General features: G+C 40.5%; 2 protein-coding genes and 2 pseudogenes across 2 annotated transcripts in view; 1 reads left to right on the top strand and 3 right to left on the bottom strand.

Annotated features, from left to right (window-relative positions):
- The window catches only part of LOC138040065 (collagen alpha-5(VI) chain-like), a 6,397-nt pseudogene extending 5,235 nt beyond the window's left edge, over positions 1-1,162 (bottom strand).
- A 504-nt stretch (positions 1,163-1,666) lies between these two features.
- LOC138040066 (putative N-acetylated-alpha-linked acidic dipeptidase) lies at positions 1,667-8,861 on the top strand (annotated as a pseudogene).
- Positions 8,862-10,433: 1,572 nt separating this feature from the next.
- LOC138042838 (integrin alpha-1-like) lies at positions 10,434-14,562 on the bottom strand. The gene is made up of 2 exons (XM_068888870.1): positions 14,437-14,562; positions 10,434-11,629 (listed from the first exon to the last, which is right to left on the bottom strand). The coding sequence occupies exons 1-2, from the start codon at positions 14,540-14,542 to the stop codon at positions 10,905-10,907; spliced, it is 831 nt and encodes a 276-aa protein (XP_068744971.1). The 5' UTR covers positions 14,543-14,562; the 3' UTR covers positions 10,434-10,904.
- Positions 14,563-16,352: 1,790 nt separating this feature from the next.
- LOC138042837 (tetraspanin-33-like) overlaps positions 16,353-22,500 on the bottom strand; it is a 10,931-nt gene continuing 4,783 nt past the window's right edge. Inside the window, exons 3-8 of the mRNA XM_068888869.1 lie at positions 22,304-22,378; positions 20,484-20,579; positions 19,791-19,913; positions 18,554-18,595; positions 17,510-17,626; positions 16,353-16,832 (exon numbers count right to left, since the gene is read on the bottom strand). Of these exons, the coding sequence (XP_068744970.1) occupies positions 16,701-16,832; positions 17,510-17,626; positions 18,554-18,595; positions 19,791-19,913; positions 20,484-20,579; positions 22,304-22,378 (585 nt within the window). The 3' untranslated portion in view covers positions 16,353-16,700. The remainder of the gene's footprint in view (positions 16,833-17,509; positions 17,627-18,553; positions 18,596-19,790; positions 19,914-20,483; positions 20,580-22,303; positions 22,379-22,500) is intronic.

Consider the following 22,500-nt stretch of genomic DNA (forward strand, 5'->3'; position numbering starts at 1 on the left):
GAAATCAACTGCCTCGCAAAATGAATTGTGCTCTGTGTCATTGGATACATTCATTTCTTAGTTTAATAAGACCAGTTTTGACATCACAACAAACAAACGGGAAATTAATTCATTTTTTGCTTCGTCCAATTACGATTTTGCTTTGTAATAAGGGCCTGTTAATGCAAAATCAGTTTATTTTGCCCAGGTTGTACCAATTGGTCAACAAGAATGTCACAATGGGATGGATAATCTATTGTTTACATGGTCTCTGCTTTCATGGGTTCTTTGTAATTGCGGACTTGGAAATTGAAAAGTTGTAATAAAACTCCTAAACTTGTTCTTGTTGTTTAAAATTCATCGTTTCTTTATTCATATATTTCAGTGATGGCCGGGCTAAATGTGAAATGCCTGTCATATCAGCTTAATTAATGCGATACTGAGAGAAAGAAACAATACTATTGATGTTACATGGTTATTTTTAGTGTTGACCTTTTAACGTCACTGAGTAGAACTGCAGAAACTTCTGCGCACGCGATTCTTGAGTTCTCGCGTAGCGTGAGAGATTTAACAGGCAGTCTGAGTAAGCTGAAATGATTAATTCTGAAAGGAATTTGAGAGTAATCCAAATGGTCTTCGCATATGAAGGGGTCGGGTTGCTCGTCGGGAATTTTGAATTAAACCCCTAAAGGCCCGTTCAAACGGTCATGATAGTTGATGATAGTTGATGATAGTTTCAACTATCACGCACGTTTGAACACGAACTATCATTCACTATCATCAACTATCATCAACTATCATGCAGTTTGGACATGTTCAAATTCGACATGATAGTTCATGATAGTTTTTTCCGTTTGACCGAGCGGATGATAGTGCATGATAGTTTTTCGGTCAGCGGGGGTAACCGAGGCGGGCTCAATGCAATATGGCTACCGCAAGTTTGCCATCGTCCTGTGAGGAACAACAAAACAATAATTTGGACGAATATTCGGACGACAGTGACGCTGAAAGCGAGAAAGTGAGAAAAGCTAAAAAAGCTAAAAAACCAGACAACAGAAGTGGAGTAGTAGTTTGATATGCAACCTAATAGATGAGTACGAGGCACGGCCATGTTTGTGGAACATTTTTTGCGATGACTACCACAATCGGGATGTAACTGGAAAAGCGAAGAAATCCCCGCCATATTTGTTTACAATCGCGCGCGGTAGGAGACTAGGTACCAATTAGCTACGCCAGCACATTGCGCGATTTCGTCAACTATCATGAACTATCATGGACCGTTTGATCGCAAACATGATAGTGAATGATAGTTGAAACTATCATCAACTATCATCAACTATCATGACCGTTTGAACGGGGCTTAAGGGAGACCAATCATGCTTTCTTTGGACTCATAGAGTGGTTTTCAATTGAGTGTCGAAAGTAATTAGATAATTACTTTGGTTTTTGCATTACTTCACTCAGTGATTGGTTCAAGGTTCTCGCGCCACTTTTTCAACCAATCAGAAGTGAAACCCAAACCAATCGCGTGCACATTTTCCCGCGCTTTCTGTCGGCTACGTGTAATTACTTCAAGTTTTGATTGGTTTACTGGATTGTCTCCGTCCTTTTTGATTGGCCAATGTAATTTCTTTGGTTTTGGTTTTACGACACTCATTTGAAAACCGCTCTAAATGATATATTACATATGTATTTTTATATTTCTCCGCGTGAAACCCTAAACGAGACCTTCACGGATACATATGAGCTTCATTTGATGGCGTTCTGCCCAGAACACCCTAAGTGAGACCAAAATTTACACCCCTAAGCTAGACGACAAGCATCCCCGCCCCTTTCATATGCGAGTTCTCCTTGCCCCCGCCCCGGGCTTGATAGCACAAGTGTTACTATTATTTTTAAAAATACAACCTCGCTTTTGCCGGAGTTAAGTGGTTGTATTTTAAAAAATAATTTGAAAGTTATTCTTGTTGAAATACAGTACGGTACATAGTTGCCATCGTCTTCATCGCGGTCTAATTCGTAGGGCGATAAAACAAGACACGTAACATACAAAGGTGCGCGGAAAAGGGAAGAATAATTGTCACTCTCACCAAGACAATTGGAGCCATTTTCTATTGGCTCCGTGAGAGGACTCTGTAAAATGAGACTTGAGGACTGATAAAGAATGCGGATTTTTAAATGAAAGGTTTTTTTTTTTCGCTTGTTAGGGGCAAGTGCTTGAATTTTCTCCTCTGTCTCAACCATGTGATCCGGATAATCATTTCATTATTCCGTGGTGGGCCTTTGGATCCCCAGATTTTATTGTTAGGCGGGTAAGCTGCAGCAAAGCTGTCATCCATCGGTTACACCGCTACGGCCGCAATCTTTGCGAGCTGTTAGCTGTAGTTAAAAACACCTTTTTTGGTTCTGTGAGTCTGTCTTAAGGAGGCTCAAAAGGGTTATAACACTGTCGTAGGGAAATGTTTGATTTTTTGTGAGGACGTCTGCGAGTCCCCAACTATTGCCATGACAACGGTACAGCACTGCTAAAAGACCCTTTAACAATCATTTTTGGAAAATATGTTTAAAAGTAAGTTGGTACCCTAGTATTTTTTTCCGAATTTCGAACCCCCCCCCCCCCCCCCCCAAAAAAAAAAAAAAAAAAAAAAATTTCCTGGTAGAACTTTATTGCTGCGCGCGGAGCGAGAAAAGTGAGGGTGAGCAGTAACATAATGTTTGGACAGATTTTAGGTTAAATTGTTTGTTTTTTTGTTGCATACAATCCTAACATGGACATCTGAGCTTTGAGCTTCGCATTTCACCGTTTGTGAAAACTGATGTTTTCAAGTTTCGATTAAAAAACCTAGCGCATGCGCGACCGTGACAGTGCTCCTTTAAAGAATGCGATGAAACCAATCATAAAACTACGCAAGAAAATCAGGGTAGGTCACCGAGCAAGCTCAACAATTCTCATAAGATTTGTTTCCGATTTTCCCGTTTTTGGGTGACATTTTTATTTCCGGTAACTTGTATTCTTTCACCAGCTGACGCGAGCAGTTTAAGTATTGCGTGTGTTTTACGTGTGTGCATGGCGTTGTACCATGCCCATGCGCGGTGGGAAGCTCTTACTCAATCACGTTTAACACGCGATTTTTGCTTTGACCAATTGTCAATAGCCATTATCATAGAAACGTTGATAGCGACAACATTTATCATTGATAACTACAGCAACGGCGTATTGAAGTCAGTGGGACGATCCATTTGCTGTTATCTCTTGGCCCGTTTATTGGGCCGTACTGTAGAGCACGGCTCACTAAACTTGAAGGTTTGCCTTTAGATGAATGATGTAATAAGTTCTTATTTATCTTGTGTTATACCTTGTATTATCGGGCGTTACAGTTTAAGTCACCTTTCCATGTCTTTTCCAGTCCATTTTATGACCTGCCTGCGAACTGTACTGGATACACGACGGTGGGCTATAACTTACAGTGCTGTCATCAAAACTCGGTTAAAAGATGTGTATTTTAAGCTATGAGTCAGAAGCGGCGTTGTTGCCTAACGAAGTTGATTGCCCGGGTAATTGGTTGGTTCCTATCTCATTTGTTCCAATGTTTACTTAAATAGGGAATTTTCCTCAAAACCTCACATCGCTGGAAGTCTTAGACAGCTCGATCTTGCAAACAAACTTGTCGAACGTTGGACAGAATTTGGCTTTGACAAAGTAGAGAAACCCGAGTACAGAGTATTGCTGTCTTATCCACAACCAAGCCAACCCAACAGGGTAACTCTTATAGAGGATGGTCGAGCCATATACAATATAACAGGGAAAATAAAGGTAAAAGATAGGCTGATTCCTCTTATAGTATAGAGTGACGTTTGTATGACCTTGACAAAAGTGTTCGCAATTTGTTTCACGGACCAATGTTTGGTAAGATTAAAACAAAGCTTCTCCTTATTCCCGCCAAGGAAACGTCTAATATGGGCTGTAAACAGTTCCATTGCCCAATCACATTACTGCCTTTCAAATGACATCAATGCGAAATGCCGATCGCTTTCCAGAAAGTTCCATGGATTGCATCCGCGTTCGCTAAGCCAACGAAAATTCACGCTCGTTTGTTTTTGTTCGATAAGCCAATTGAATGTTTTGCATTTCTGTTTACGTTCTGTTTTAACGTTTTTTTTTCCAGGTCATATGAAAGTCGCTCTATTTGACAAATTGACGTCAGTTTCTTATGCGTCTGTGCTGTTATTGATAACAAATTGCGTCACAATATTGTCAAAGTGGCTGTCGAAATCACGAGCCGCCGGCGAGTGATTTTCACAGCAAACTTGCATACGAAGCTTAATGTTCAATCTTGTAGAGGAAAATTTACAAAATAAATTTAGACCATTGTAAGTGTCTTTTTTGATCTTTGAATTTACAGATTTCCCGGGGCCAGACAGAACGCAGACCTTTGATCATTATCCTTACCTGGCATATGCGCACAATGGCACAGTAGAGGCGGACCTTGTCTACGCCAACTATGGAGGAGAAAAGGACTTCCAAAAGCTATCTGAAATGAATGTCACTGTCCGGGGAAAGATTGTCATTATGCGCTCACGACGCGTAAGTATTTTAACAAAAGACAGCTGACGAGACCCAACATTGATTTTTCTGATAGTCTGTGGCTGGTAGTTAGGGGTATTGTGTGACTGGGGGAGGGGGTAGTAATGTACGGCTCGATAAATTGCGCCTGGGGTGGGGGAAGGGCACAAGTACACACACACGTGGTTAAATGCCAGCTAAGACTACGTCATTCCAACAAAAGAAACAACTTTGCGTAAAGGTGATCAAAACAAAATTATACAAAGTAGTTTAAGATGGGAAGGGGATTTCCTGCTGTTAAACTTTTATTTATGGGTCCAGGATGTTGAGAGAGAATTAAAATTACACACGACCTGAGTTAGCTTATTGAAATGATTGTTTTCTAGCATTCTCTGTACGGACGACATCGTCTTTGCGTAATTACGCTTTCCATCGACCGAACGATTTACGCGAACTCTCGATCTTTAGTCACACTTTTATTTAACAGAAACTTGATCTTTTCGCAGCTCATTCCTGGTTTCATTTATAGGTTTGGAATGCCGAGAAACATGGCGCAGCGGGTGCATTAGTTTATACCGACCCAAGCTTTTCCGCACAGCAGGGATACGGCAGTAATCAAGTATACCCAATAGTTGGTGGCTCTCCTCTGATGGGGTGCAAGAAGGAACTATATTGTATGGATCCTACAATGGAGACCCTTTGACTCCGGTACTTCCCGCTTCAAAGGGGATGTATCGGAGACCGGTAAATGAAAGCGAACTACCAAAGATTCCAGCACAGGCAATATCATATGGCGATGCTATGGAACTCCTTCGAAGACTTGGGGGTAACATAATTTTATCACTGTTGCCTTGATCTCTCAATGATGAAATTTGCTGATCAGTGGGACATGGTTTGATTCTATTCTACTTTGAGCTGAGGCACATGCATTAAATTTCGAGCCAGAGAAGACTGAATCAAACAACGTGTGATAGTCAAACAAGTTGCAATAGAAGGGAAAAGGAAAGGAACTTTATTTAAGTGTCTAGTCATTCTATTGCTGAGGACACTGTAAACTGAAATCAACAATGAACGCAAATCAAATCAAATGTTGGTTTTTGAGGAGAGGGGAAACCGAAGTACCCGGAGAAAACCTCACGGTGCAGAGTAGAGAACCAACAAACTCAACCCACGTATGACGACGAGTCTGGGAATCGAACCCGGGCAGAGCCCGTCTGGAGCGTGCAACTTCCATACAGCGTCTGTGAAACGGCGTTTTCACAAGTAGGTTTATTTTTAGACTAGCCCTTCCCGCGAATTAGGTCAAAAACACAAAGGCAGTTCCGGTTCGGTGACCCTATGACGTCAGCTTAATTTCTTGTAATTGGTCATCGGGCTCCTGTGGGAGTCGCATTCGCGGGAAATTCAATCTAAAAATAAATCGGTCTGTGAAAACGCCGTTACACGAACACAGTAGAGTTGTAGGCTCCGGGTCATGGGTTCCTGACCCGGGCCACATTGGTGGAAGGCGAGTGCTCTCAACACTGCGCCATCCCGCGTGTTGATAATAGTTGGAGTTTTCGTGACTCAAAAAGCGATTTTTGACTTTTTCTCCGAATCCTCAGGAAATGAGGAGAGAAAATGAAGTTTGTAGAGAAGAGGTTCTTAATTGACGGCTTTCCTTAGGGCCTTTTCAGGTACAATTAATTACGTTATTGAAACAAACATAACGAATCTTAGAGAATCTCAACTAACCACAGGCTGAGGGAGACCAGCGCAGCCTCAAAGTTGACTGTCGGGGACTCTTAGAACAACTTCAGCTAGTGGTCGGAGCGGGATTTCAAGTTCTCCTCGGGAGGTTAAGAAAAAAGACCATTGGGTACTGGTTTGCTTTTTTCGTTGCTGATAGTTTGTGTTTGGTTAATCGCTTAGTGTAGCGTACAAAAATATCCAGGTCTCTCTGGTCTAGAAGATAATCTAATCTCAGCATTTACAAATCTTGTAGGTGCAGAAGCTCCAGAGAATTGGCAAGGTGGATTGAACATCACCTATCACATTGGCCCAGGATTTAAAAGCAGCAGCGCCAAAATTAAACTGGAAGTCAACAACCGACTACAGGAAAAAACCATTTACAACGTTGTTGGCTCCATCGTCGGCAGGGAAGAACCACATCGGTATATACTGGTCGGTAATCATCGTGACTCGTGGGCGTTCGGCGCAGTAGATGCTCTAAGCGGAACCACGGTAACCAATGAAATTGCCCGTCTGCTGGGCACGCTGGTCAAGAAAGGATGGAGACCTCGTAGAACAATTAAGATTTGTAGTTGGGGTGGTGAGGAATTTAACTTGATCGGATCGCATGAGTGGGTTGAGGAAAACGCACACATCCTGGCAGAGCGCGCCATTGCTTACGTCAATCTTGACGTCGCAGTGTGTGGTGATTATGTGCTAAGGGCAAGAGCAAGTCCTCTGTTTAAACAGGTAACTTACAAATGGGCAAGAGAGGTGAAGAATCCCGATAACTCTGAAGGAAGTGACACAATATACGACAATTGGCTGAAAAGAAGTCCGTCAGATATCAACAGCAGTGAGCCCATGATCTACAACCTCTTCATTGCAAGCGACTACGCTTCGTTTTATCAGTATTTGGGAGTACCCTGTGCTGATTTCGGCTATTGGTTTGGATATGGTTCCAAATCATCCTTATACCCGGTTTATCACTCTCAACAAGACACATTTTATTGGATCAAGAAGTTCGTTGATCAGAACTTCGAAGTACACAAAGCAATGACACAGTTTGCCGGCGGACTTGTGCTAGATCTCGCAGACCAACCTCTTCTACCATACGACATTATGAACTACGCGCAAGCATTGAACCATTCATTTCACGTTCTTAACTCTTCCCCTAAGTTCTTAGCCAATGGAATATCCCTATCTGTACTTCAAGACGCTGTTACTGGCTTCCTCTACGCCAGCAAACAGTTTGAATCTAGAAAGTCTAAGCTAGCGATCCATAAAAGCCCTTTATGGTTGCGCAATCTCAATGATCAAATGGTGAGTGTGGAAAAGGCGTTTATTTACCCATACGGTTTGCCAGGTAAAATCCAGAGTCGTCATGTGGCTTTTAACTTTGGCTTTCATAATTTGGACCCAATTAAGGCAACTTTTCCTGGAGTTACAGAAGCACTGTACTTGGCTGAGACATCTAATGATTGGAATCTTGTAAGGAAACAAGTGTCGATAGCTGTTTACAGTGTACAAAGTGCGACCCGAGTGCTTCAGTTGCCTATGAAGTAAAAACAAAAGAGTTTTCTTTATTTGAAAGAACTTCTAAAATGACCAAGAAAGGTGTTTCCCTTTTTCTTGAGAATGGCGGTTATGTGGCTATGGTTATTTGGCGGCAAGGCTGTATTATCTTTAGGCTTATTCCATCGTGAAAACGTATCTCCGATTCAGAACTTCAGACACTCTCGTTATTAACCGTGTCGTTAGCCTAGTTAGTGCAAATTAAAACAGCTCGCGTACATAGCACTAAGCAATTCATTAACATATGTGTATTCTCTGGTTCTATAGATATCAAAGTTCACAGTCGAATCGTCTCGGTGTTTTGCTGAGATAGATTTAATTCGAGTCATGCTGCGGTCGGTATCAATAGGCCTTCCTACATTTCCACAGTCTGTCTCTTGATTTGTCGGGCTTTTTCAGCTTTTTGGAGATGAGATATGTTGTCTGTTTTCCGTGTTTGCCAACCAAGTCACCTTTATTCAACTCAACCTCGTTCCCAGGGTCCCTATTGTAGTTGAGAAGAGCCCTGGTTGGGGCTTGTCACGTGTCTTCCAAAGTCTGGGAGATTTTTAAAATGTGTGTTTGGGGAGGGCAGTGCGGCCCAGTAGTGCACTTTCCTTGAGATCCGGGGATCCCGGGTTCAAGACAAGTTCTGGCCACTGGTTGAATTTGTTCCTTGTAGTCACTGTTTCAACTTCTCAGCTGCACTTGTAAATAGCCAACTACAATCTTGGACAAAACTCTTGGGAAAAACTCGGACGTGAACATCCTTGAACATGCACTCACAAATAAAGTCCATGTCCTCCCCCCCCCCCCCCCCCCTCCTCTTCCCCGTACCAATGTTGATAATGTGGTGAAAAATACTGTGCAAGCCTTCGTCCGTTTTTTAACCAACATTGGATAAAGGAAGGGGGGAAAGTATGGAGAAGTTAATCTTTTACAACACAGACAAATAAGGGAATGACCATTTTATAGCGGTGTATCATATTTTCCCAACGAGTTTTGTCCAAGATTGTAGCTTGCCTCCGGTCAGTTGGGATTCTTAACCGTTGTTGTTGAAATGTTCTTTTGTGTCGCGATTGTCTTTCAGTGGCCCTGAAAAGCCCCTATGGGGAGTTTGCAATTAAGTATGTATGTAAGTATGTATGAGGGATGGCAGTGTAGGCCTTGTCATCATTGCGAGGAAGGGAATCACAACGCATTTGATTTTGGGGCCAGACGACCATCGACAAAGCGTTTCACGGGAAAGTATTGAATGTACTACACATGGAACTCGACGTAAAAGCCACAAAGTACTGAAAAAGTAGTTGTCAAATCGATCGGACGCAACAGAAAATGTAATCGCGTCCGGATTCAAAGTTAAATACTTGAACAAGCTCAAGTGAGCAGTCGAATATTGAGTGATAAAGAAGGACACTAATAGTTTCTCTCCTCATCGACAAAGAGACCCTGAGAACGAGGTTGAACTCAACTTTTTAACCAAACTCGAACTTAACTCAAAACGCAACTCTCGCGATACAATTGACTATCTTTATCTTCGAAATCCATTCGGCAACTTGTCATCAACAGATCAACTCTATCAAAGGCCTAAAATACAAGAAGTGAAAACAAATAATAAATGTGATTACCTTATTTCCGACAAGCTTTACAAACATCCTTACCAAATTTGCGTGGAGGAACTGGAGATGAGACATCACAATGGCTGTAGTTGTATCCTTCCAGGAACATCCCTTTAATTTGTTTGGTTATGTTAATGGTTTTATTATATTACTTTCATACCATAGTTTCCGGTTAGGAAAAATAAACCTGAATGTCTCTTTGAGGAGAAAATCTGATTCAAAACTAAAATGCCATTCTTGGCACCTGAAGACCTTAAATTTCATAAGCACTTTAAGCTCGTACAGTGCGACGCACCTTACCGTGGCCACCTAACAAAGTTTGGTACAAATTGTCCTCCAATCAGGGTGTGTGAATTTGATTGACAGTCACGCTTCCTTGCAAAGCTCGCACAGTTGTAAGTTGAACACCGTTGCATGGGTTATTGAGTTAACGTATTTACAGGTAGTTGTGAAATGTGAACGTTTGTTGGCTGGCCACGGTAAGGCGCGTTGCACTGTAAAATTATTATCGGACAAATTAAATCTGCTACAAGTTGCTTGGAAACGGGCAGAAGGGCAACTGATTTATCCCGTTGCCAAGCAACTTGTATTCTATCCTTCCCACGCCGGTCACATAATTTATCTTTTTGCCATTATTCATGTAAATGGCTGAAACTTTTACTTTCTGGACAAACACAAGTGCCATGAAGCAAGGATTCTGAAGGAGTGCTCTCCTTGTGATCAACTAATTCGGAGTATTCTGCAACACAACTACCATTCATTTAGGTAGTAAAGCCTGAAGGGATGAACTGGGAACTGGGATATTTGTCCGTTTGAGATTTGATCTTCTGTAAGTTCCCCTAAATCGACCGGACGACACCCCTCTTTCGTTATTATTTTGTGTTCTATTGTGCGGGAATTTAAAAGAATGTAATCGTGGATTCAAATAGGCTAAGGCTAAATCCTGATAACACTTAATCAAATTTCATGGCAATTACTCAATGAATTTGAAATACGAGGAGCACACATCAAATTAAACCAAGAGCTTTAATTTCTTTAGTAGGTTGTAAAGTTCGGAACATGCTCTCCACAAATAGAATCAGTTAAAATGCAGAATACACCTTATTCCAAAATGGCCGCTGATTTATGCGAATACAAATTTGCCCTTGTTGCCTCGTTCAAGATAAAACATTCTTTTGAATTTTACGCTTAAGAACGAGGCATGAAGGGCTAATTTGAATAAAAACAAAAGAATATTTAAATGGCGGCCATTTTGGAATAAGGTGTATAGCCGGCCAGCTTATTTGCATATAATTTATTTACATGCCTCGTTCTTCAAACGGTACTATAGGTTCGTCAGGCTTGAATAAATCCACGTTCCTTATGATGGAAAGATAGATTCGTTGACCTAAACTATATCGTTAAAGAATGCTGATTAAACGTAACCTTTATCTTGCGATAGCTTTCGCCCGATGACTAAAAGCGACAAACTAGAATTTTTAGATTCTTCCCCGCAAAGGACCAGCGTCCTCTCCGTCTCCCACTAATGACACTCCACTGAAGGTCTCGTCGAACCATGATTTTTGTCCACGATTGGGCACAAGCCTCACGACATCAACCAGATTCGTCATACTTAATACACGGAACATATGAGAATCAGTCGAACTAGCCATTTGTACCATCTCCCGAATACCTTCCAAATACTCTCCTACAGCAATCACAAACACCTCAATGCCCAAAACCTTCAGCTCAAAGGCTCTTCGAACGGTTTGTTCGCTCTTTATATTGGACTGACCGTCTGTCAAGACGATAATTCGACGAAAACTGCCTTGACGGGCGCCATATTCATCCCCAACAAACATTTTCTGGCAAAGTTTAAGCGCATCCTGTGTGTTCGTTTTTCCACCAGTACGCTTCAGCTCTCGAAGTTTTTGCGCCGTCTCAAAGCTCTGGGTGAAGTTGAATTGGATTGTCCCTCGGGTTGCGAACGTAACGGCCGCATAATTCGTGTCGTTGCGGGATTTTCTAACGAGATCTTGCAAAGCCATCAAACCTCTAGCGAATGCTCCTTTACTAACAGAACTTGAAGAATCAAGCACGATGATTCCATCAAAGTAGTTTCCAAGGCTGATCTGTCTTTTGTAAAGCTTTCTGGTTTGACGACCAAGGAAGTTTTGGTACAACTTCCTTGCCGTTGCCTCATTGGAAGGGATTTCCTGAAATTCTAAACATAAACATACACACTTACGTCTAAAAGACAAACCGTAGAATTCCGAAAGTAACGGCCCCCCTTACTTTCGGGTAGCCGATACTTTCGAGAGGATCGTTACTTTCGGCAAGGGGGAGGGGGAGGGTTACTTTCGTGGGGGGCGGGGGGCCGTTACTATCGGAATTCTACGGTACATTAAAAGAGACTTTTCGCAAATAACGAAAACCCCTAAGTTCTCACTGGGCAATGTCAGAGACACAAAGTGTGAAACACAATCACGGTTCGTTACGTGTTTACGAGAAGGTAGGCTCTGACGAAGCTTAGTTTTTTTGCACCTTCAGTAAGTCAGCGCTGGATAGACCTCTGTCATACAATCCACAACACTCATTTTGCCATCAGCTCTCATTCAGACGGATTAAATGAAAACTCGACAGTATTATTTACTAAGGATAAAAGTGATCCTCACTCTTATCTGGAGAATTTAAGCAACTGCCTCTTTAAGTAGATACATGAAAATTCAGGCGGCTCCAACTGAGAGGCTTTATATCTCAGTTGGTACAGCATTACACCTAGCCTGCGTGGCAGGCGTTCGAAGTGGAGGGAAACTGGGGGAAAAACGAGCGGGAGGGAACGCCGTTCCCTCCTCCCTCCCTCCCAACCCCCCCCCCCCCCCCGTGCTTCTTTTGACCCTTTCCCTCCCCTTCTGCGGCCTGGAAGTCACCGTCTACTAATGGAGGCAATTACTTAAATTATCCAGATTTTAAAGTGCGAGGACCACTTAAATTATCCACTTCAAATATAAACGTACATCCCATTATTATCTACTCATCACCAGGTACAATTAAATCCACCCTTGTCTCAAAGTTATAATCCTTAAGCAAAGTAAGGATAACTTTTTTTAAAACTCGCATGAATTACTCTGTTAATTGAGACGACCGTGCTTGAGCACAGTTTTTGCGAAAAGGGTGGAATAGGTTTACTTTCCGCCCCTTTCCCAAACCACGATTTCATTCCAACGCCTGCTGCAGCTTCCTGTCGACAGATATCTTTCTTTTTGAATTTAATCGTCCGTTGATCCTCTTTTTCACGCAGCGCTGAATGTGCCAGTGAAAGAATTTGGCAAAAATCACATCATTAAAACACATTAAAATAAAAAATCACTAAAACACGGACGAAGTAGCCTTTTTGGCAGGCGGACGCTTGTTCAAGGTCTAACGTTCGTAATAGATGGTTTTCAATCACGTGATGAGACGGCCATGTTTGTGTACAAAACAATAGCAAATTATGGCTCATGTTTTGCATTATAATAGAGTCAAATTCCCAACAGACCGTTTTCTCAATTGTTCTGTACACAAACATGGCTGCTGTGACGTCAGGTGAAAACCATCTATAGGCCGCCATTTTGAAAGCCGTTCACCTTCCCCCACTACCATTTCGTACTGTCCTCCTCTCACTGAGTGCAATTTTTTTGACTGGCCTCAGGCCTCTGTTTATAGGCTTGCTATCCAAGATGTCGGCCACTAATTCTTACCAAAACAAAAATACGCCTGCTTTGCAGGCTACGGACGAAGCAGCCAGTGCCCCTGGGCTAAAATCCGGACTGCCGAACGCTATGGGGGAGGGGCATTTATGATACAACAGCAATTTAATTTAGACACGAGTGTCACTCCTGACTCTATTTAAGACAATTGTTTTAAATAATTACCCTGTTGGCAGTGTCCTTTTATCTTTCTTAAATGGCAGCTTGCGCAAAAATCCTTTCCCCTCACTTGGACGCGAAACGACGGAAAACCAGAAAGTAAAAGAGAGAAGTCGGGTACAGAGAGCAGGGGCACCCAACGTTAATTTTCGGAAAATATCTGTTCGGAAGACGATTTGAGATCTAGAATTTTCGGAACATTTGTTGTAAAATTTCTTGCTTGCCTGCCTCTACTAGGATTTTCGAACATCTGAAAAATGGTATAATTACCCATTTTAAACTGATTTTTACCCCAAAAAGGTCACCTAGAATTTTTGGGAGCCTTTTTTCTGGCTGAAATTTTCGAAAGGGTAAGTTTTGATCCCTATAGTTTTCGGATCAGTAGGCTTTCAGCTAGGAAGTCCGAACAGATGAAAAATTTTTAGGGGATAAAAATATGCCTATATCTACCGTTTAAGCTCGTTTCCATACTAAAATACGTTTAACAATGCTATGTTTAAGTGGTTTTGAACTATATTCTCGTTGGGTGCCCCTGAGAGAGGAAAGCTTTAATTTGGGCTGATTATCGGCAAAATACTTATATATTGTGCCGCTATTTGGTTCGCAGTTCGTTGCGAACTGTCTTTCTTCGAATACTCCCTTTGCGCTGCGTGTAATGCAATAAACATTTTGCAATATTTCTTTTCCTCACCGAAGAGTTAGCATCATTTTGCATTTCGCTCTCCCATCCCTGTTTCCTCGCTCCTCTTTTAGGTGCGTTCCATTGACGTTATTCCGGAATAAGAATAGGTGGAGTGATGATTTAAAATACTATGTGTGGCGTTCTGCAGCAACAAGGATAATAAAGCTATGTTTAAAATAGCATTTTAGGAGATTGACAATATTAATGTGTATCTCCGCAAAAACGAAGCCGATTTCTAACTTCTATTCCATGTATTCTTATTCCGGAATACGGTAAATCGAACGCGCCCTTAGTAAACTCTTGACGATAATGTTTAGGGTTAATTTAGATGGTGGAAAATGGCCATGGTGGACGCAATTCAACAGTTGACCTTGTGAACACCTTTCAGACCACTTACACTGGAGACTACAACAAGAAATATGGAAAATACGCGAGACTTACTCTGATAATAATCGTCTTCCCTAATCAGCTTATTTGCAAAGGAAATTCTTCCTTCAAATCCACTTATGACAAGAACAAGCAAGACAAAATCCGTCAGAAGCGCCATCGTGTCGCTGTTATTTTTCTGCATTTGGTCATTTGATATTCCATATCGAGTATCTTACGACTTATCTCCCACCAGGGGGCCGTTTCTCGAAAGTCCCGAAATTTCGGGTGTCACCATTATTCCTCTGTAACTCAAGAACGGAGAGAATTTAATTCGTCAAACCTCACAGTTATTTTTCTTTTTGTTACAGATGGCTTTCAGGCCCGAAAGGTTTTCGGGACTATCGAGAAACGGGCCATAGATGATAAAAGGGGAGGGGACGAAGGGTATATGGAAAGCGACGGTGGGAGAAGGTGAGAGTCACCATGTATTTCAATATGCGTCAGCAGTTTAGGAGTTCGACAGAATAACAAATTAAAGGACAAAGAAAATCGTGGGCACTCTTAGCGTTTCAGATGCAGCTATTTTCAACAAAACAAAGAGCGAATGCTACTGGAATCAGTTACAAGCAAGCATTTTATTTATATTTGACTCCTTATCTTACCAATCAACAATAGACCATTTTCGACTTCTCACGGCTGGACTGGCTCTTGCATGAAATGGAGGCTAATGCGGGCAAATCTTTTCAAATGCAAATTAATTTGCCCGCATTAGCCTCCATTTCATGCTAGATCCAGTCCAGCTATGAGAGTACAAAACTAGCCTAATTGTACAGTTACAGCCACTTTGTTTTGACATCATTAAGTTTCGAAGTCAACAGTGTCACGAGGAATTAATAAAGGCCAAACTACATCACTATCAAGGAATATTATAAACACCTTTATGTACAGAGTACAAAAGTTAAGTATGCATGGCAAAATTTTAGGACCACATTGATGAACAAAGGAGACCCTGTGGATTTCCAGACGCGGTCTGTGATTGGAGATGATAACAAAATAACAATAGAAGCTACAGGTCATAGAGACCAATGAAAATACATGTAGCAGTCTTCCGGGAATAGTTCCAGTTCATGAAAGGAACAACCGATTTCATACTTCGAAGGGGCTATGCCACGCCATTTAACATAATTTCATGACACAAAAAATGACCATGGAATACGATAAAACATCGAAATATACCCTAAAAAGAATAGAAATGGTAGTTTTCGCTCAAAATCGTCGCATTTGCGATGAAACGACAATTTTATCGGTAAAGGAATGCCACTACCACTTCCGAAATAAAAACTCGTGCAACTAGAGATTTTCCCCGATCACTCCAAATTGTCGCGACACAGCTTTTAAAATGTTTTTATAATTAAGGAGGTTGGATTGGTCAAATGCTTTCAAAAATTAAAGCGACTCCACTTTTGTGTCATGATTATGAACAAGTACAATAAAAATGAAAACCACAACGAAAAAAGAAAAGGTAACAAACAGAGAAAAAGAAAGGTGTGCACAAGACATAATATACTGTATGTAGCGCACACATTTTTACCATTTTAGTTCATTAATTCGCATGAACATTTTCAAGACTCTTCTCCCTTTTCGAGGACTAACAAATTACATGTACAATAGTCACTGACCAATGGTAATTATTGCTCTCTAAAATTTTAAATAAAGTTCCATGCGGAGGGAATTTCCTCATCCTTCCTCCTACTACTTATCACTGGCCGCAAAAGGGATGGGGGGGGGGGGGGGGGGTGGCGACCGGGACGAACTCAGACCGGGATGAGTTCGTATCGGCCTCCATACATTTCCGTTTATGCATTTAAATGAGACCGGCGTTAAAATGAACTCAGAACGGTTTGACTTCGTCTCTGAAAAATAAAATTACAAGCTGGTGTAAAGAGGAAGGCATAGGTGCAAAAAGGTAAAAAATGCAAAACCAAACATTTGAAATGTAAAAACCACTATATGATTACATTTGAGTTAATTTCATTTGTTTTCCAGTTAGTGCTCTAGTAATAAATCCATTGACATTTAAATAAAGTTGTTGTTGTTGTTGTTGTAATTAGTCCGGAAATTAGATAAACATATATCCTTCAGAGCCATGTTGTATGTTAAAATTAGTGATGAACCTTTTATACATGTAACTGGTGTAGACACCTGAATCCACTGGCCTTAAATTGGCCTCAACTTTCACTTAAAGTTCCGCACTTTCGTGGAAAAACATTTCCCGTTTAAAAACCAAAAAAAGAAAAGAAAAAAGAAAAACACAACGATATTAAAACCAACAATAGTTAGTAAAATGGACCGCTTCGTCCATTGGCCTCCTGACTGGGTCTGTATTTGAAGGTCTGCGGATTCTTCCAGGCTTCAATCTGCTCCTGGATTTGTCTTATGAATAAATGTGTCATCACGATTCCAGCAATCTGCGTGAGAAGTAATACGAAACGAACACAAATCGTTAACGTCTTCGTAATCCAGCACAACACAAGTTCTTTCCTATGATCTCTTTATTTGTATAGCTTATCACATGATTTCGAATGCAATTATTTTGGAATAAATAAGCACGAGTAACTACGGGCTCATGCAATTACTATCAAAAATATTCATGAAAAAATTCGAGATGGTTAAGCAGAAGAAACGCACAAGTATCACGCAGTCAGGGAAAAATTGCGCCATCCAGCTTGATTTGAAAACAAAAGATTTGATTGGTTCTGTGTAATTGGCACTCGTATTACACTTTTTGCACTGGTGTTACACCTGAACTGCACTGCTCTTAGCCAATCAGAATCGAGTAATTTTTTGATGTATATTATTAGCACGGTAACAATTTTCTCTTTATTACGATGCAAAGCAGATTTATAGCCTGAATGTAAGGAACACTGAAGGGCCATAAACTGAACTGGAAACAGCAAGGGAGCCGTAACTTACACTTCCGAACGAATTAAAAGATATTATATCTCTTGGTACTGAAATCACGCCGGAAGTACTGTAACATTCGGTTTACTCTGAATCATACAGATTTACCTCATGAACACGGTAGGTATAATAAAAACATATCGTGGATATGGACCCCAAGTATCCAACTTCGATGAACACTTACTTCTGGGATGGCAAACGCAACGGCAACTGCAGCCACAATAACCAAATGATACCTAAACCACTCAAAGACAGCATCAAGGCAGCCTGTGATGTAGATCTTGCCTTTGAGGGCCAAGCGCTGTGATTTAAAAACATTAAGTTAAGTACATGTATAGTCTCCTTTGTAGCCGGATGTCACACAACGCTCCCCTACCGCTTCTTTTGAGAAGGGGGGGAGGTGGGGATGAGTGTTGCGTGACATCCCGAAAGATGGCTGCGAAGGAGACTAGTACATAATTATATGTCATGACAAAAACAGCATATTAGGTCAATTTCCAAAACTAGACTCTGTTGCAAATGCAAATGAAATTACATGTAGTTAACTGAAAGTCTCAGCTGGTGCAACACTGGACTACAAAGTCTGACTGGTTAGAATGGAGTACAGTTGTCTGTCACTAGGACTACGAGTATGGGTTATATAACAACTAGGTTTGAGGCTCGAATTATTATTTTGCGCTTGTATTAGCAGTTGCACTAGGTATGAGCTGCCTAATAAGAAACGTCTGGATGGTAAACAATAAGAACCTAACAAGTAATGTACAAGATTGAGTGTAAGAGAATTGATTGACCAAATCAAGCAAGATTTAAGCAATAGAGGACTTTTTCCGTGTTTGCATAGCCTCATCTAAACATGAGGGGGAGTTGGGAGAATTCACTAGTCTGACAACACATAAGCAATCAAAATTTGTGTAATGTCACAGCCATGTTTACATACTCTCATGTAAACACAGCTATTGACCAATGAGAGTGCACATACTACTGTATCCTATTTATTATATAAAAAAGAATATGATGTTAGGGTTAGTTGTTTAGATAGTTTAAATTGTCCCAGGCTGGGCCATGGGTAGCAAGTCTTCTCCACTCAGTCTCAGTCTGATCATTTGCCAGTACTGTTGTATCTTCCAATGAGATGTGGAAGGCCTTCAGGTCACCTCAGGATAAGACCCTGAAGAAAAAAACAACACTAACAAAAAAAGACAAAAGTGCTTTGCAATGCAGTACTTACATGTTGCTCTCTGGCATGCCATCCACACTGAATGTTAGGTTTCTACAAAAGCAAACCACAAAGTCATCCACAGAAAGGTACTTTATTTATTTGTCTAATCGTTATAGTACTGGAGCACTAATAGAGGACACCGTCAACTGAAATAAACAATTAATGTCAATCAGCTCAAATGTCGGCTTTTGAGAGGGGAAAAAAGGAGTACCCAGAGAAAGACCTCTCGGTGCAGAGTAGAGAACCAAATGTGATGCCAAGTCTGGGAGGCGAGTGCTCCCACAACTGCGCCATCCCTGCATCCCAGAAGAAATCAATGATATGGTACAGGTAAAGGGATACAAGCAGTAGCTGATAATTATACATCTACAGCACATGAAGGGAATGATCCTTAGGAGAAGAGGGTTTAAAAATGTTTCCCTGTTTGGGCAGAAAAATGTATTACATTAATTTTCAGTTATTGATACCAAAAATACGAATAACACCATTGCATTTATTTGATAACAGTTATTAGTATCACCCAACTAGTGGACTCATGCAAATCCTGCATTTTAATTGGCTGCGCTACTAGAGGACTATTACTAATAGTTCTCGAGTAGTGAAAAGCGTGATGCTTTCTGTCGTTTTATTCCTAAATAAAATAATATTCCTTAAACTTGCATTTGCTAACTTTATTGTTGCCTGTCCGAGTAGTTGGGTGATACTAAAACAATTAGACCCTTCGCCCTCAAGGGCCACGGGTCAATAGCCCATTCGGCTTCGCCTCACAAGCTATTGACTTGTAGCCTGCAAGGGCTACGGGTCAAATTGTTAACTATTATCCAACTGAATTAGCTATTGTACAGAAAATGCATGAAGCAAGTACAAATATTCCACCATATTGTACAGTTAGTTATTGTACTCTTGGTAATGTACAGTGGAGAACTGCTTTGACTTGTTTACGTGCTGATGTTTGCCCTGCATTTGTCATGCACATTACATGTACAATTCACTTGCCAAACACTTGAGTGCGAAAAAGTTGGATGATAAATAGCTTCTTTGATGCTTTGCTGTGTAGTATTGCTGAGTATTAATTTTCTCCTCATTGCTTGTATCTTGACTCTCCCTAGCGGGCTTCTCAAAATACAGCACACCCAAAACATCTAATACGATACATTAATTTTATTGTACTGCCACAATAGTTGCTTGCCCTGTCAGCTGGGCCATCTTTGGGCCCTTAGGTAGTAATATTTTGATAGGTACATACTTCATCTGGAGAGCGTACACAGCATGAATAAGGAACACCGCACTGTTCAGGAGAAGGGCCACCGCACTTGAAATAGCGATTGATATTCCAATCGTTAAGATCTGTGCTTCCACAACACTGGAACTGCAAAATACACATACCGGTACCTCTATGTTATTTGTGGATTGAGATCACTTCAGATGTCACTGAAATACAATCTACTGTTGTTGATTCATTAATTCTTAAATTTCTTTAACACAAGCAAAAGTGTACGTGTTGTGAGTCAATTGTTTTCTTGGTTCAACATTTTGATTGATTTTCCATTGTTTCAGATTATGATAATGAATATTGGACAACAAAAAATCAAAATTGAACTGGTTTCAAAAATCTTAAACCAAGAAAAAATCTCAACCACAACATATAAATTGTACAGTATTATTTTGTCATAAAACACGGGACATTTTTCTCCTCTTGAAAAGTGTGCAATTAGGCCAGTGGTTTTTCACTTTTATGACAAAGTCATTGTGTAAACAGTCGAGCAACTTTTTGGACCTGGTTGTTTCCACAAGGTGACCAATACAAAAGCTGAACTTGCAGTTCTTTTGTCACTGAACTGTACTTGAGCTGGTATCAGATGAGTTTCCTTGTCACTGGTGATCTCTTACAAAGTCAAGGGTGAAACATGATGAAATCGACACATCTTTCAGAACATACATTTTCTTGTACAGAATCAATGGCATTCTGCAAGTCAATGTTATCCCTGTACTCTTCGATGGCTAGTTTAAACTGATTGTCAATTGACTTCTGAACCTAAAGATCAATAAAAAAAAATAAACTTGAAACAATGATAAATATATACAGTCTACACACATGTATTCCATTACAAGTAGTAAATAATACAATTTAAAATAACAATAACGTTTTTAAGAGAGGACTTACTTTTATACACAAATAGCTCAATATGTTATTTTCAGGCCTTCTGATAGGGTGCGATTAAAAAATGCAAATTATGCGATTTTTTCAGGGCAGATTGTGCGATTAGAAAGGCCAATTATGCGATAAATAATGTAAATTATGCGATTTTTTTCTCAGCAATTTTAAGCTTGTTTTATACGGTTTCAGGTTAAGAAAAGCACTTTTTTGCTGCCCTAAAGACATTTTGAACACAAAGGAACAGTAATTATGTATCTCGATGGACATTAGCTGAGATAAATTTAAAAAAAAGAGGTCTTCTGCACTACCGGTGCACCACGTTAAAAGTTGAAAGGACACAGCTAACATGCCAAATGAATGATCAAGGTGCTTGTCAACCACAAAATTCCGAAGATGGTCAATCACAATAGGGCCATACCCCCATTTATACGAGAGAAAATAAGCCGCGGCTTTCTCTGGCCGCGGCTTACATAAGACTCGAATGTTCACCCCGTATAAATGGTAAAAAATCTACGTTCACGTCTTTTTCAAGCCGCGGCTTATATTGACCTGGGAATATATATTCGTACAAATAGTTCCTTTTGCGTATTTTGTACACCGTGGCCAGAGTAAGCCGCCGCTTATTTTCTCTCGTATAAACGGCCCTAATATTGCACGACGAGAAAAACATCAGTCCATCGTCCACGTGAGGTACTTTCTTGCTCGATCGCGAGCTGTTAGATTGGGCGGAAGGTGGGAACTTCCTTCTTCGTCAAAGAAAAAGCGGGCGTTTTCACAACAAACTTATCCATGAGTAAGTTTTTACCAGTTTTCAACGAAAGAAACTACAATTTGCCGAAAAACTTACAACTTCTCTTATTTTTCGCAAATCTCTTCTCTAAGAGAAGGCAACTGTGTCATCATTTCAGTGGTGTGTTTGTGGTGTGTACATAAGGGCGTGTTTGTGTTGCACCAATAGGAGGAGACTCGTACCAGATCCCCAACATGCAAATTAAAGCCTTGAACTTCGAATGTTTACGAAATCGAAGGTCAGAAAGGGTTAAGCCATTTTCCAAGATAAATCATCTTAAAAATGGCATATCTATGCAGGAATTTCTAAGAAACGTGTTGATTTATGTTCCATTTTACGAATTTTGTGCGTCCTTTCGTGTTATTATGCGATTTTTCGTGAATTGTGCGATCGGATGCGATTTGAGGTCGATTGTGCGAAATCGCACCATCGCGTAATATCAGAAGGCCTGTATTTTACGCATTATATTTTATTAATTTTAGGAACATTTATTCTTTTAGTCTTTCTTTCATTAAACTGTCAACCTGCTTTAATTAAGATAATAGCATTACAAAAGTACTAAAATCAGAGCTACATGTATTACAGCTTTAATCAACAAAAATTCTCAAGAGGAAATACAGTTGCATTTAACCTAGAACAAAACGGAAAGTTTATGGTTAGCAATGCACATTTTGCAATCTGGGCTCAAACATCTTCCTATCTTGCCATAGCTTCACATGTGGTCATGCACCTCTTGGTTTTCTCAGCTAACTTCTGAGCTAATTCATATTAAAAAGTTTTCTAACCAATAATATTTTACATTGCAACACACCTCAGGCCAAAAAGCAAATGCGAGGAGTCCTCCTACTACTTCCAAAACCACAATGATAATCATGACAATCATGTACTGTAAATAAAAAAATTAATTTAATAATATTACACATGTCCTTGAACATTTCCATTTGATAAAATGAAATTGAAGGTAATTTTTAGGACATATACAAAGCATGGGAGGTGTAGTGGCCTCAT

Source organism: Montipora capricornis, chromosome 3, assembly GCF_036669925.1.
Source record: "Montipora capricornis isolate CH-2021 chromosome 3, ASM3666992v2, whole genome shotgun sequence".
NCBI classification, from domain to species: Eukaryota; Metazoa; Cnidaria; class Anthozoa; order Scleractinia; family Acroporidae; genus Montipora; species Montipora capricornis.